General features: G+C 40.6%; 1 protein-coding gene across 1 annotated transcript in view; it reads right to left on the reverse strand.

Annotated features, from left to right (window-relative positions):
• Positions 1-1,605: 1,605 nt before the first annotated feature.
• PCDH19 (protocadherin 19) overlaps positions 1,606-16,283 on the reverse strand; it is a 100,503-nt gene continuing 85,825 nt past the window's right edge. The window contains exon 6 of the mRNA XM_005614326.4: positions 1,606-7,417. Coding sequence (XP_005614383.2) covers positions 6,819-7,417 — 599 coding nt within the window. The 3' untranslated portion in view covers positions 1,606-6,818. The remainder of the gene's footprint in view (positions 7,418-16,283) is intronic.

Raw genomic sequence — 16,283 nt, forward strand, 5'->3', positions numbered from 1 at the left:
CGTCTTGGGGCTTAAGGGTCCCATTCCCTTACAAGCAGTAGCAGTGCATCCAAGATGCAACTCTCTCAGGCATACCTAGACCCCCAAACCAAAATAATGAAAGTGGTTTCTATCTGGAGACCTGGAGCAGCTGTCACCTTCCATCAGAATCTGCTCTCTTAGGCATCAATTCCCACCATGGTTTCTTGACCCCAAACACAGTAAATCAGTGACACACATGAGGTGAGTCACAAGCACTTTGTTACCAACATGAAGTGGATTATTTTAATAATTTGTTTTGTTTTGTAAATCTGAATAGCTTTGAGGCTATGCCTCTAATCTGGTCATTCTCCCACTTTAGGTAGAGGTGCAGTACTTGTCCATGACCTTGGATATACCTATGTTGCATATGTGAACGCCCCTCATCATGTGAGAATTTATTTTCTCTTGCTTGTTCCTTGAATGATCTTATTTTAAGGAGAGGTTGCCTTTAAGGAGGGGGCCGAAAAAGCGGGAGATGGAAGAGGGTCAAAGAAACTTCTTTTCTTTGCGCTTTTGGTGTGGGCTAACCCAGAAGCACTCATAATAACCTGCTATTACTTAATGGCCGCCAAGCCAGTGACAGACCACCCTCCTTCCAATACACTTTTATGAACATCTGTGAGTCTGTGTGAACATCTGTACATACATCAGTGTATGTGATTTCGTGTGTCCCAGCATGTCTGTGCTTGCATTCTGATTTAACACCTGCTAAACTGCAGCACCAAATAGCTGGCTATTGCTGTAGCTTTAGGGCTAATTCTGGGGAATAAGATGCAATCTCAATTTAATACAGGTGGGTAGAGACAACGGGAAGATGGAAATTCAGGGAAACAGTGGATTTCCTTGAGGTCTTTTTTTAAACTGTCCAGAAAGAATAGGTCATACTGAAGGAATTTAGCCTTTAACCACTAAAAGCACTATTTGGAAATGTTCCGCCATGCTCCTTTTATTCCTCTACCCTGATTTTTTTTCTGCCAGTTGCAGCCAGAATGAATACTTACAGCCCAATTGCTAAGTCCCAGAGCATAATAGTTTGGATAAAGAAAGCTTGTCAGGGCTTTCACTGCAGCCTTGTTACGTGCAAAGTCAGAGCCTCTCCTGTTGCTTCGCTTTCAAACCTGAAGGCATCAAAGGGGCAGCCAGGTCATCTTTGTTTTAAATTCTCTTTTCCCCTGCTGTCAGCCTCTATTATTTCTCACCTTTTTTAAAATTAATTCTTCTGAGAAGTCCCACTGTGAAGTTGGCCTGAAATGGTTTATTTTAAAGAATGGTTTTAGTGCTCTTGTTTAAAGTCCACCCAGGAAAGTCTTTACCATCCTGGATATGAATGGGTCTCCCTCCTCAGGAAAAGGTATTGACTGGGGGGAAGCGGGGGTGGTCAGGAAATGACTGGAGCCTGGCTGAAGGAAGAGTCCCCCCTCAGCTGGAGAACTGGTGATTGTGTGAAATGGAAAAGCCAAGAGGAACCCTTTGGGCCTGACCGTCAGTGACCCCACCGAGGGCTGGTTACCTCCTAGGCCTAATAGTCACCCCCACCCTCAAGCCAACCAACACTCTCCAAGACACATTTTACCAAACGCTCAATAATTTTTCCATAATAGCCTTTAATACTAAAATGCATTAAATTTTTGAAGCAGAGAAAACACATTTAAGGGGAAAACAGAGAACCACCAGATAAAAGGAAACAATGTGGCAGATAACACCATTTAAAACATAACTGTAATAATTTAATAAAGCTGCTTTATCATCTTCATAAAATAGACAGTGGTGATTCTTTTTTGTCTTTTTTCTTTTTACAATGATTCAATCACTGTGAAAATGTACATAACATACAGATCAGCATATACAACAATTTCATCTTCATATAATCAGCAACAGAGACTGCTTAATGAGACATACTGTACTTGCATCCCTCTAAATTTCCACCCTGGTTTGACAGGTAAACAGTAATAGTGTCATCAGGCTCATTCCCCTCACTAGAGGAGCGAAGGCGTAAGCCTTTTGCAACTAATACCTTAGCATTCACATAGCACAAGGAGGTATTTGTTGCTGAATTTCTAGCTTGAGCTAGTCTGGCTCTTGGTCATTAAAGTCTGTATCCTAACCTTCCTCAGCTGAACGCCAGCGAGTGCCAGTAAAAATGTACTTAACCAGTGCCGTAATGGTGTTAGCTGGTTTGTTTGCTAAGGTTGACAGCAACTTTCGGTTAGTAACAAGGTCATCTTTAATTGCCAACACAGCTGGAGCAACAATCAGCATCATCAGTTTTCCCTAATGACCTACAGTGCTTTCCAATCAAGATCAGGTTTTTGTGGGTTGTTCCTTACCAAGAGCGCCTTACAATATATATTTCAGACAAGGTGGTTGATTTTCTTTGTTTACAAAAGCAATATGAGTTCTATTTGAAATTAATTCACTTTTGCACAACATGTGACCCACAGGCCAATTCCAGCCTCACAAGAAAACAAAGAGAGCTGCAACAACTTCATTAGGACAATGTGTTTTGCTCTGGAATATTCATTATCAATATAAAGCCACCCGGTCCCAGCCCCACCCCCACACATCCCCTTTGAATATTACTTTGTTACATACTTAAACTAAAGAACAACATCTCAATACACTTCAGTGTCAGCAGATACAATTTGACTCATGAAATGACATCCTTAAATGTAATTTTACCGAGAAGGCAAACACTAGAACTGTATACAATGGACTTAAGCTCATTTATGCCAGTTTTTCAGTCAGTTAGGGTCTTATTACCCTGGGTAAAGAGCCAAGTGGACCAGACTTGTCAGGATGCTTTGGGGAACATTCAACATCAAAATGATCCCCATAAAGTGAATTGGAATTGCAGCCAGAACCTCTATTATGTACAATAATAATCCTTTTCCCACCCTGGATGCCCAATCAAGCTATCCACTACACCTCCGCTTCTCCCAAAACTACCCTTTGTTCTTGCTGCTTCCAATGGACCACTTTTGTTTTGCTTGTTAATGATATGATAGAGCTATATGAAAAGTTGAACTGAATTCCCTTCATACAATCAGTTGTATGCTGAAGTAACACTATCAGGATGATACTCTGGGTGGTTCCAGCTTTCAGAGTTCTAAGTTGTATTCGCTTTAACATTTTTGATTAGTGATCAGTGAGTTACCACATCAACGAATTAGTTTAAATGGGCACCTTAGGTGCAATTAGCTCTATTAGGCAGGTTTACTCAGGAGCAGTGATACTCAAAGTGTGGTCCCTGGACCAGCTGCATCAGCATCACCTGGGAATTTTTAAATAGGAAAGAAAGCAAATGGGCCCCACCTCAGACCTGCTGAATCAGAAACCCTAAGTTGTGGGGTACATCAACCTGTGCTTTAAGAAGCCCTCGACCTTTAGTGGGCATCTGATTCATATGGATTGCTAGGCCCCATTCTCAGATTTTCTCCTTAAGCTGGTCCAAGGACAGAGAATACCATTTCCAACAAGTTCCCAAGCGGTAGTGTTACTGCTGGTCCAGGCACTACACTTTGAGAACTACTGCCCTTCAGGAACTGCAGGATCCCTTGGCCCATTACCTATTTGGGCAATAAGGTGGGCCATAATTTACTCTACTGGCTTTAAGAGGATCAAGGGGATGGTAAGTTTCATTCTGAACAGATTCAAAGATTAGTCAACATAGAGAAAAGAAAAAAGAGATTCCACATATATGGTTCCCTTCTTCCTATTCCTTGTATATAGTATATTCCCATGTTTGGGAAAAAGCAATCAATCAATGCAAACTAAACCCTTTTATTACATGAAGAAGAAGTTTACCTGCCCAGGGATGTGCCCAAAGCAGTTGTTAGTAAAGAAAGTCATGCCCCAACACAACTCCTTCTCAAAAGGGACATCAGAGCAAGTGGAACAGAACTCCCTAGGATTTAGGGACTAAAATTACTCTCTCATATTTAAATGTGTAACATGTTTACAAAGGGAAAAGGAAGAATACTTGGCCCTCTGACCTTTGTGGCTTTTCATCAAACATGTTGAAAAGAAGGGGGAAAAACATGAGCCAAGGGGAAATTTAGGATCCTTGCACAAAATTCCTATTTGCAGACACAGCCTGCTTATAAAACCAGTTTACAAAGCCCTCCTAGGACGCACTTGTGCTTCTGGGAGGATGTATACATCAGACAATTGTAGAGAAAAGAAGATATTTTCTTAATGAGGGTAATTCTCTGAACACGCTCAATAAAGGGTTTGGAAGCCAAAAAATCTCTGACTGCCACTGAGAATAAAGTATTTTGATAGGAAAAAGGGATTGGTCCACAGTTTGAAACTGAATTCTGAGAAAAAATTGGAGTACAAAAGAAACCGAGAAAAGCAAAATCAATGCCAATCCTACTTGAACCATTTTAAACTTGGCTGGTAAGAGGCATGGCAGCCAGCGGTCTCTCTGGCTCAGCCGCCACATAACATATAATGTTCCCACTTGCCACAATCTTTTCAGCTCCCTCATTCCCACTGAGCATAGTAAGAAATACACCTGTACAAAAACTGTCAAATCTTACTTGAAAGTGACCTTGAGGTGGTAGCTAACAACATAATATCAGGATGGATCAGTTGAGGAACAGTCTAAATTCGACAGGCAGCCATAACTTAAAGGGAAAAAATTTAATTTTTAATGTGTTAATCAAATAGTCACTTGCAAACAGAAATAAATACCTAATTCAAAATCTACGACTAAAATGAAATGAATCAAAGGGGAAAAAAGAGTGTATGAGAGAGAATGAAATGAGCCACAATGAAGGTGTTATGGTAATTGATCTCTAATTGTGTCAGTTTCAGAAGGAAATTTGCAGCCATACCAATATTTTGCATGAGGTAGTATTCAGCACTGAATAAGAAATAAGGATGAATTTGTAGCTTCATTATAGGTTCTTTTTCAGAAATATTCTCCCCTACCTAACCCCAACCCCACAGCCTTACCCACCCCCCTCCCTCAAAACCCTCTCCCTCCGTAAAAGAAAATATTCCTAGTAATGTATAAAACCAGGAACTCAGGCAACAATAACTAAAACATGTAAAAGAGCTGACTTATCTACCTAAACTTAAGAAAATAAATCCTCTTTTGCATTCTAGTGCTCTAACCTCTAAGTCTTTTTTCTGGGTACTCTTGAATGTCAAAAAATGAAACAAATGAGAACAGAACCACAAAACTTGTTTCTCTAGAAACAAGTCTTTTAAGACCAAGGCAGAGCAAAGGTGACATATTTGTTTATTTTTACGTAACGAACTCTTAGGCCACAAGAATACTATGTTGGCTAGTGAATATTAATAGACAGTTAATAAATGGGGGAGTTGGAGCAATGTTAAACAAACAAAAAAAGAATGTGCGTAACGAACTTGTTAATAAAAAACGGTGTATTCCTAGCCTACAGCAAAGAGTTAGCTAAATCTAAGGGATTTTTATTTTAATAGTTTCCTGTTCACATTCTTAATTTAAAAAAGTATTAGTCATAAAAACATGAGTTCAAGTGTCCAAGTGTCTCCATTTAGAAGGCACAGAAATTGGATTTGTGATGCTGTTACTTGTTACCTGTCTTTTCCTAAATGTACACTTTGTACTGCTTACTCCATCCCTATTTATAATCCTACAATACAGAGCAACATGGAGTTCTCAGTTCCAGCCCATGATGTGCTTTGCAGTCTAATTGTAATCGTGATTGGGAAACACTGCATCAGGAAGTGTGTGTCTGAAAAGATGCTAATTTAGATCCCAAAATAGAGTCAGTCTTTTTGAGCTTTAGATGATTGGAGATAGGGAATTTCTAAGCCTGGAAACTGATAATTTCAGGAGCAACTTTCCTGTTTAGGGCCTGAAAATTAGAAAAATCAATCTCATAAAACTTTCAGCACAGTATTTCTGACAACTTCAAATTAGATAGCAGAATATCCAAAAATGACTTTCTGCAATGATCTATCACGGATCTGGGCAGAAGACTGAACAGCAGGAAAAATACTCTGCAAGATGGTGAGTAATCACTACCTGGGTATCCTCCATGAGTGAGTATCCTCCAAGTACTCAGTCTACATGTGTGGTGTTGCTCATTCACTTGCCGTCTCAGTTGTTTGCGTTTTATTTTTGTCTGTAGTTTTATTTTTTTTTTTAAGAAAAAAACACCAACCTCTAAAAGCCTTTGGCCATCACCACACAAATAGCAATTTGCAATATCAAATACAACAATAGCACAGCTAGCAAAAGGGTTCTTAAAGCAGGGGTGTCCACAGCAAAGTAGCGGCATTGGAAAGTACTTGAGCTTCAGAAACAATCTTTTGGGGGCTTGATTTCACGTCACTGAATTAATGAATAGTACACAATAAATGACCATTAACTTGTCTACACTACAAAACAGTGGCGAGCTTATTAAAGGTGTCCAGAGCTTTTTTTTTTTCGTCTTTTTTGGTTTTTTTAATGTAATCCTCCACAAACCATGGTAATTTATATTATCATTTTGACATAGAAAAATATATAAATTCAAACACTTAATACATAATACTTTTCACAACTGAATTTGTCTCTGTTTCCTCAACATCAAGGCCCCATGAACAACTCAAGCCAAAGCCAATTTGCTCCAACTGAACACCCCTGCCTGATGAAACGAGAGGGATTGTCACAGAATGATAGTCATTTATAAACAATACATTTAGGGAAAGCTCTGAAATACAGCCACTCAAGAACCAACCATTGGTGAGCAATTAAAACGATCAGCTCCTGCTTCTTCGCTAGCCAGCATGGTTTCTCTCTCTTCTTCCTCGAGACTGGTTTAGAGAACGATATCCTTCAGACGCTTCACGCCAGGAGACTCTTTGTCGCGACCCTCCTTCAGAATGGGGTTGACCTCATGCATGACTTTCTCGCTGTCAGCTCCACGGGGCTCAGCTTCAGAGGGACGAGAAGGGCCATTGTTGACGTTGTTGACATACTGCTCCAGGTCGCGGGCTGGGGGCGCCAGGGCAACAGTGTAAGACACGGAAGGCTTGGTGGGCAGAGGGCTCTTGAGGTGCAGGGGGGAGGTGACAGGGCTGATAGCCTCACAGCCATTACCTGCCTCCCGGATAGCGCCGTTGACCTTGGGGCTGCAGATGGTCACATCAACAGTCCTCCTGCCTTTCAGGGTGGGCCTCTCCTCAGCCGGGTGGTCGCTGACATCTTTTCCAAAGGTTGCGAAAGTCCGCTTGGTAGGGCCGCAGTCGTCATAAGCCTCAACATCAGCAGCAGTAGCTTCAATGGACAGGGCGATGACGTTCCTCACGTGCTCGGGGGACTTGGAGCGGGTGGGCATGGGGTTCCGGGGCATCCAGCACCTGTCAGAGTGGCCAAGAATCCGGCATTCTTCCCTGCAATGAAATCCTTCATTCTGATCTGTTTGGAGAAAAGAAAATGTCAATTTCATCAGCTTTTCCCAGGAATCATTGCTACTCCCCAGTGTTCTGGTTTCTTAGGTACTCACAGGCCCTCCTGGGAAATGGCACTTTTCGATAGTCCTTTACTGTCTTTTGGGACAAGTGTGAAGAATTGGATTTTTAAAAGGCTGTAAATCTTCCCCTGTATACTCTTCCCCTTTATTATTATTATTTTTATTGCTGTTCCTACTGCTGACAAAACTAAAAACCTAAAGGGAAACACATTATGATGAAAACATATATTTAAAAAAAAGTTTATCCTGAGTTTTAAGGTGCTGAGAGTCAGCATCTTTATCAACAACTCCTGCTAAAAATCAGTATTTGAAATTGGTTCCAGCAGAAGAGGAAGTGGAGGCAGAGCAGGGAATCCAACAGTCACTATATCTGAGAAACCTTGGCCATATTTTTGAGCAACAGCACTGCCAACCACATTTCCACTCTACCTGTCAATGATATACAGTACTTAATTTTAGGTTGATATCATGCTGTTTGAAAACCTAATCACATCACTTCTTTTTGACCGCCAGTCCCACCAGACAATCTCCTCACTAAGCCATTTACGTGACTTGATTTCCCATCAGAGGGTATATACTGAGATCTCTTCCTTCCATCTGACCCATAAGCTTCAACTGGCCCTATGCACACATCACCCATAGGTTGAGCATCATTTGATTATACCCAACTAGCCATCCCTCCTTATCTTCCTTATCTGCAATTTTATTAGGGTCACATTTCTTAAAGAAATCTTCCATGGATTACTTTAACCCTGACATAGAATATCTCAGCAGTTAAGATTCATGATTATTGGTGAGATATGTTTTTCTCTTTTCGCATCAGGTTCACTTAGGGTTAAGGCTTTAATTTGGCTCTCAGAGAGGCTTTCTAAACGGGCTTCACCAAAGCATGGACCAGGGTTAACTTCTCTTCCTCTCCATGAAAAACTGTTAATCTCAATGTTTGGTTTATAGCCCTACTTTTCCAGATCCAGTTATATTTATGTTACATTCTCGCATGAGGATGACCTAAGGAAAATTTTATCACGTTGCACAGTACACCAAAATATGAGCAGCCCAACATTTATAGAAAACCTTGGGGCAGGATTGGAAGAGGTGGGGAGATAAGGAGAGATTGCAAAGACAAAAAAAATACACGCCAAAAAAAGTTGGAAATACATGCTATGACTGCTTTTTTGCAGGGGAAAGAAGTCTGTAATTCAGGATCTTGCCTGATATTTGTCTATATATAACACACCTTCCTTATACACTTGTATTCCTATTTTTTTTGTTTGTTTCTTGATTGTTTTTAAAGAGTGAATGGCATAGCAAAGAGGTACTGCTCTGCCTCATTCATCAAAGGTTATTTTGATAAAGGGGCACATGGGAGGGGGCTCAAGAAATAATGGTTGAATTGGATGTATACTTCATCATTTGGAGCAAAGGCGTTGGAAGCAGCCAAATGTCAAGACCTAATCCAGGCTGAGTCCAGATTTCCACACACCTCTGGGAACGGCCTTTGACCTTGTTTAAACTACCGAAAAGCCAACCAAAGGTAAGACCTCCTTCAGTGTACCTGGACACAATTTGCCAATTTATCTTTAAGATGGCCATTTTGAGCTCCCTTTCAGTGCTGAAGAATGAAATACTCAGAACACTGAAGAGTTGAAACCAAGTAACAAATGAGCATTATCACACACAAGATAAGTGCCTTCCATGTAGATAGGACAATGCTTCTGCAAACTCCAGCACAGTTCCACGTCATTGTTTCATGGTCACCTCTGCAAAATGAAGGGTTTGTCAAAGTCCTTTCTCTGCCTCTTCCCTGCAAATACTCAATGCTGTCATCTGATAGCCTATCATCATTCAAAATGCCTATGTTCCTGGGAAGCAGGAAGTATGAAAGTAAGGGCAACATGTTGGGACATACTCTGGAAACACTTACTTTGTTAAGACCCAAAGATTATGAGTGGAAAAGTCTACAGCTGATCCACCCATAATCATTTCATCCAAATCTAGGGCTTTCCCCTGGAGACCCCAGGATTCCTCCAGTGGGACAGAATTCACATATTCAGAGTTTCCCAAAAAGATATTTCTTCCTCTCCATCTCCTCTGAGACCCATCTGGCAACCTTCCAAGTAATAGCTCTAAAGAATTCGTGTGTTGGTTTAGGGGTGGAGAGTAAGGAGGTGGAAGTGGGGAAACAGTCCAATACTTAACTTCTATTTCTACAAATCTGAGTCCCCTAGAAGTCAGCCAAAAAAAAAAAAAATGTCCAGGAGGCTGTGGGATCCCTGTCCTTTTTGTCCCTAACTTAGGGCACAAAGGCATAGAGGCCTTTGAGCCCTGGAACCATGGACATGTGACCAGCTATGAAGAGGAAATCCCAGCTGACCTTCAGACTGATATTACAGGCCACTTGTTCACATTCCTAAAGCAGAACAGTAGTGAACTACAATCTAGTAGAATCTTCCCAATGGGCTCAACATAAAGCTCTCATTTCTTTTAAGTTTTTAGTATCAAGTGGCTGTCTTCAAATTTGGAGACAGTTTTATTTTTCAATACAGTTAAGTAGGAGAATGCCATCCATGAATTACCCTGAATCCAAGTACAGTGCTCCTTCCCTATAGCAGGCTGCTTCAAATGAACCACATGAGGAGACCTGGATCATCAGCATACACAGAGGGAGAGCAGAGACCCCAGAGACAGACACCTCTAAGATCTTATAAATCTAGGAAGACCAGAGCAAGAAACTCAGTCTTCTCAGAAGCTTCTCTGCAAAGGAAGTATTTGCTTTCAGTTTACCCCCTGCCTAAGAGAATAAGTCACTCCCTGGGAAGAGGAAAAAGTAAACTCAGTCAGCGCCCCCAGGAATGCAATCAGTCTAAGCCTACCCACCAACATCACTAAGCCTACCTCAGCCCTATATGAGACAGAATAATACACAATTTTCTTGGATTAATTATGTGAACTTATTATGTGCACTGCTCTTACCTCATGCAAGTAAAGACTTGAATCTAAGAGACTCATTTACTCACAATATCTCACCCCTATCTTAGATCTGATATGTTTATTTCCTCAAATCCCTACCAAGCGCAGTGACTTGTTGCTTATCACTTTTGGTATCAGACAACACTTGGTGACATTTGTGTCAACACAATTAAAACCAAATCTAACCTAGCTGTAGTGTTTATAGCCATATGAAATATGAAAGAGAACATGGTGAATATGGATAGGCAGGAAGAATGTCTTCCCAGACGAAGGTCACCTACATTCATAAATGTACTGCAGATGAATCACCTCTCAAAAACCAAAACTTCAGTTTAGCAAGAAAATTAAGTGTATATTAAATGCGAGAAAGTCACAACACAAAGCCTCTTAAGAATAGCAATGAAGACAGACCAGATGTAAAAAAGCAAACAGACTACTTCTGGAATTGCAAAGGACTGGAAGATATTATGTGCCTACCTTCATGTAGTATTGTGGCTGGGGACGGAGGTACGAGACTAGAGAGGAATCATTTTGTATCATCACAAATTAACTGTCAAGACGCTGGCTCCAGCTGAAACAGAGGTAGGCTAACAATTCACTAATTCCCTGCTAAGAGTCCTCTTATGAGCCTGTTTGTGACTCTATATGTTGCTACATCTTTCTCTGAAATTATTGTCCTGAGCCTAGGCAAAGCAAAATGTAAGACTCTAAAATCCACACATAGTTGTAGAAATTCAAACACATTACCATGTACAGATGAATGAAAGCAGGTGTCTTTAATTCAAATGTACACATGATTGGGGTGAATGATGAATTTGCAAATTGGTCTTCCCTGCTTCTGAACTTGTCTCTAGGATTTGCAAAAAAGTAAAGAATGAAGAGAGTGCACAGGTTCAGAAGAGGGACACAAATCTCAAGGCCATAGAACCCCTTAGTTTAAAACAGATCAGATTATTTTAGACAACAAATAAAAAATACAGAGAAAAAATAAAGCTTCTTCAATCTAGGTAGTAATAAGTATTTTGGGGGTCACAATTTGTCATTAGGGATCTTGGCGACAGAATTGCAAAACCTCTGGCAAAAAAAAATATTAAATCTTAAATAAAAGCATCAGCCTTGCGAGAGCATGGGAGGCATAAGAGGCAGCAATGACTAAGTCATGATGGATGAGGAAGTAATTCAAATAGAAAAAGAGCAGAATATGTTATTTGTGCAGATAATAGCAAAACCTTTTGCAGCAATTACTCCCTTCCTCAGGACACAAAACTGCTGTCTCTTCAGATGTGGGCAAACAACGTGCTTCCACACTAGAAAGAGCCTACCCAAGGTCCCAACCAAAGTAAAAAAAGAACATGATGAAAACACCATTGCGGGCTTCTCTAGACTTTCAAAGTTTTGGTGGAATAGAAGAGCTGAGAGGCTCTGTTGGGTTTGTATAAATGTCCAGCCACAATGGATGTGTTCAATAATGCTGGCAGTTCTTTACTGTGATTCAGTTTGGGTGTATGAACTCAAAGATCCCAATGATCAGAGACACAACTCCAACACTAAAATAGTTCAAGGTAACAGTTACAAGAGCAATGTGTTAGCTCCTCAAAAGTGATCTGCAATCAATGAGGCAGAAAGGGAAAGTTAAAGTGAGTTCCAGTTCCTGAGAGCTCAAGTCGTTAGCTCCTTCTAAGTAGCAGCAGTAACATAACCTACAAGCCAAGTGATGTGTAAATCAGAACAGCTTCCTGGATTGCACTCATATACATGCACTTAGCTTAATCCTTATCACCCCATGAACAAAGTAATCTATGAGCAAAGCAGGGCCAATTTCTGTGAGATATAATGGAAGGGACTGTGACAATAATTATGAAGAGGTTAAGTGCTGTTAAAATTGGTCATATGTACCTAATCAAGAAATCCTAACTGTTGAGAATTGTCCCCTCTTTACCTACCTAATACCCATTCATCTGAAGTAGACATAACAAACTGCCTAGTAAATATTCACATCTATTTTTCATATTTAGAAACAGAACCCCATGTCTATTAGCATTGGCAATGTGCCAGCTAAAAAACTACATTTCCTAGCCTCCCTTCTAGATAGGGGTGACCATGTAACTAAGATTAGGCCAATGTTATAAAGGGAGGATGTCAAGAAAACTCCCTAAAAGGGGAGAGCTGATTTAGCAGGGAGACCCTTTTGTCCTATTCCTTCCTGCTTTGTCCTGTCTAAAATGGAGACATAATGGCTGGAGCTACAGCAACCATCTTACTACCATGAGGCAACCCTGAGAACGCAAGACATGTACCTATGGATGGCAGAACAGAAAGATACAAGGACTTTGGGATATTGAAGATAGTGTAGATGCACCTCACTAGACCTGAACTTCTTTTACATAAGAGGAAATGTAAGCCTCCTTCTTGTTTAAGCCACTGATTTACCTTTTTTGATGGGGGAGGGGAAGTCTTTATTACCCACAGTTAAACACTATTCATAACTGATACATTATCCCTGAAGTCCCAACTTAAATTTAACTTCCTTGGGGGAATCCTTCCCTGATCCCTTAGACTAAGGTGGGTCCCATACCATCTCCTTTTATAGCACTCACCATACTTGTAATTACTCGTTTAATATCTATATTCAGTGCTAGCTTGTAAACTCTAAATGAGCAAAGATTATATCTGTTTTGTTCCCTCCCATATCCACAGAACTTAGCAAAGCATCCAGCACAGAGCAGGTGCTCAATAACAGTTTAATTTAATTGAATGAAAAAGGTACAAGAAAGAGTGACAGCAACAGAACAAAACATCTTGGTCAACACATCAGATACTGTGCCACTGACACAACTCCTAAAAGTGGAAATAACTATTCTATTTAGTAGAAACACCATGGAAACCTACAAAGAAAACTATGTAGGTTTGTTAGAGGCAATATAGCAAACATAGCACTTGAGAAACATTACAGTCAAGTGTCATCTTAGCCTCTGAATGGTTTCCTGAACACTATATGCAGATCTTGAAGAGATCCATTATGGTTTTATGTCCAGTTGAAAATACCTTTGCCATGTACCTTGGAGTTTTCACTTCTAACAATAGTTAATGGGGCCTGTACTATGATAAGTTAACAACGCAATAAGCAGAAGTGTCTATTTTAGGAAATGAATGAGTTGTTCAAATAGCAAGAATTGTTTCTTGGCATCAAGTATGATTGTTGTTAATTCCTATGGAATATAAGCCAAAAATGGGACCTATGGCGAGACTTTTAGACCGACTGCAGATGCTGACTCTTTCTGGCATAATTAATTAAAATACAGCAAAACTCATGCTCCAGTCCAATATGCCAAAGAATTGCCAAAGGAAAGCATGATCCTGGAAAGAGTTCTTAAAAGCATTTTGAGGCCTGCAAAGAGTCAGGAGAAAGAACATCCATCCTCTATCTGTAAATTAACAAGGCAAGCAGAGTAGCAATGAGCTCAGTGGAAAAGGGAGAAAGGAAGAAAGTAAAAAGGAAAGAGGAGGGAGGGAGAAAGTGAGGGAAGGAGGAAGGAAGGAGAGCAGGAAACACTATCTAGGCTTTAGACATTCCATCTTGGATTTGATCTGATTGGCATCTTAAGAACTAGGCTCCTTTTGGGTGTTTAGATACCATTTGATCATCTAGCGAAAATTCAATAAAGGCTTAAGACTGTAAAATGACAACTTCCCAGAGCCTTCCCAGGCTGTAATTCTGGGAGGAGTTTACACTTACTTCCTAAAGGATCCATAGTCTTGGCAAGAAAAGATGGAGCTCCATCTGTAAAATATTCAAGGGCACACCAGTGAAGGAGACATTTCTAGAGACTTGTGAACTGATGACACCAAGCTACCCTGTAGCTGCTCCAGTGTGACAAGAAGTAACTCACAAATCACACTACAAACAGCGACTTGTCTCTTTCTCACTCCCTTCTTCTCTTTCTTTCAGCATTTGCTGCCATTTTGGTTCCTTACTAATGCTTTCTTTTTGTTCTCCTGTTCCTCAGCCTCCTGCTTGTGAGCAGCCCTTCCTACAGCACTATGGCCTGGCAAACAACAGGCAGAAGGAGTAGGATGCCAGATCTATGATTGGCATTCAAAACACCTATGTGGTATTATTTGACAGATGTCAAAGAAGAGCTATCCAAATACCAGCCCTTGTGGCATGGAGAGAAATTCCCACATTTTTCATTCATCTGGGCACAGGTATTAAAGGTCCCTGTTAAAACAAGAGCCACTATAAAATTGAGATTATCAGATTTTCTTTGGTCATTTACAAAAGCCCTGAGTGAAGGGGACCAAGGATAGGAGAGTTTTGATGGGGTAAGAAAGGCTAGAAATGTCTGGAGGTGGAGATAGCTCAGGAAGGGCAAGGTGAGGAATAGGGTATGGGAACAAAGTTCCCAAGACTGGCAAAGGGATGTTGCCAAAAGAGAGAAGATAGGCAGAGAGAAAAGCCATCCCTGATTAGCATTGGCTTGGCATTTTCAAGATGGCTAAGTAGTGAGCAGGAATTCTGTAAAGTTTAGTTTTAACTTGGGATAGAGACACCGGCTGAAAAGACTGATGAACCCCAACCTTGTCCTAGACCATTTGACAGATCGGCATCAGTTAGCAAGTGCCACCCAATATTTGGCCTCCGTGACGCCAAATGGCACATACATAAGCCTCTCCCCTTATACACAGTCTATACACCTGAAATTCACTGACTCTTAGTGCAACATTAAAATAGATTAAAAAGATGCCCCTTTCAGAATTCAAAGCAATTGAATTATCTTCAATGGAATCTTCACTGCTGAGCTGGTCGAAGAGAGAAAGTTAAAACATATTGAAGTGTAAGTGCTTGAGAATTTAATATTTATGATAGATGATAGTGTGGCATGTACAGTCATACAATCTAACTTGCAATTTGGGCAATCACAATAGTTCCTGGAGTTTTCATTTTTATACTGGGGCTCGATTCAACTCAATCCATAAAGAAGAGATTTCAAGATGTGTATAAGTATAAATCACTTGTGCTGATGCATGGGGAGCAAGGAAATGAAGCAGAAGGCTGCCTGGAAATTGAGACTGAGAAATAAGAGGTGCTGACAGTGACTGAGATAAGCAGAGATTGACTAGACTGGAATCTTTGTATTTTGGCTTCTATGGTGGAGAAAATTATCTGAAAAAGGGCTGAACTTCATCTAGGTGCTTAGAAACCATTTGAAAAAGCATCTTCACAAGGAAAATATGAGTTGTCACAGAAGGCCATTGAACTATTCCCCAAAAGGAGGAACACTGAGATACTGCAACTCTGAGCAAAGTGGGACTATTTTTGAAAGTTTCATTCTAAGATGTCCACAGAATTAAAGCCCTTAGCCTATATCTGCTGGACACCTACAACGCCTAGGCACTTCAGCAAAGAGTTCAAACCAGTTGTTTTACTTTGTGTAGATTAAAAACAGTGAGACTGTTTCACACGTTCTACAGGTAGTTATGCTGCTGGGAAGACAAGGCCTTCGGGTGATGCTTACAAGTAGCACTGAACCTAAAGTTATCACCAACTTGGTTTCACTCTTTCCTGGAAAATAAAGAAATTGCTAACACATCATTAGCTTGAGAGAAAAGCCACTTTAATGCTGGTCAGGAGCTTCTGGGTATTGGACAGAATATGTAGTGAGGATGGCACAAATAAGGCTGGTACAGAAGGCAAGAGGGACAGGGCATGTTAGCCAGGAGAAAAATCTTCCCTTTTTTAATGAAAATTTAATGTTGGAGGAAAAAAAGGCACCCAGCAGCTGGTGTTCCTCTTAACAGGAACTGACACTTCCTTCAGTTAAGTCCCAGGACATTCAGTTT

Source organism: Equus caballus, chromosome X, assembly GCF_041296265.1.
Source record: "Equus caballus isolate H_3958 breed thoroughbred chromosome X, TB-T2T, whole genome shotgun sequence".
NCBI lineage: Eukaryota > Metazoa > Chordata > Mammalia > Perissodactyla > Equidae > Equus > Equus caballus.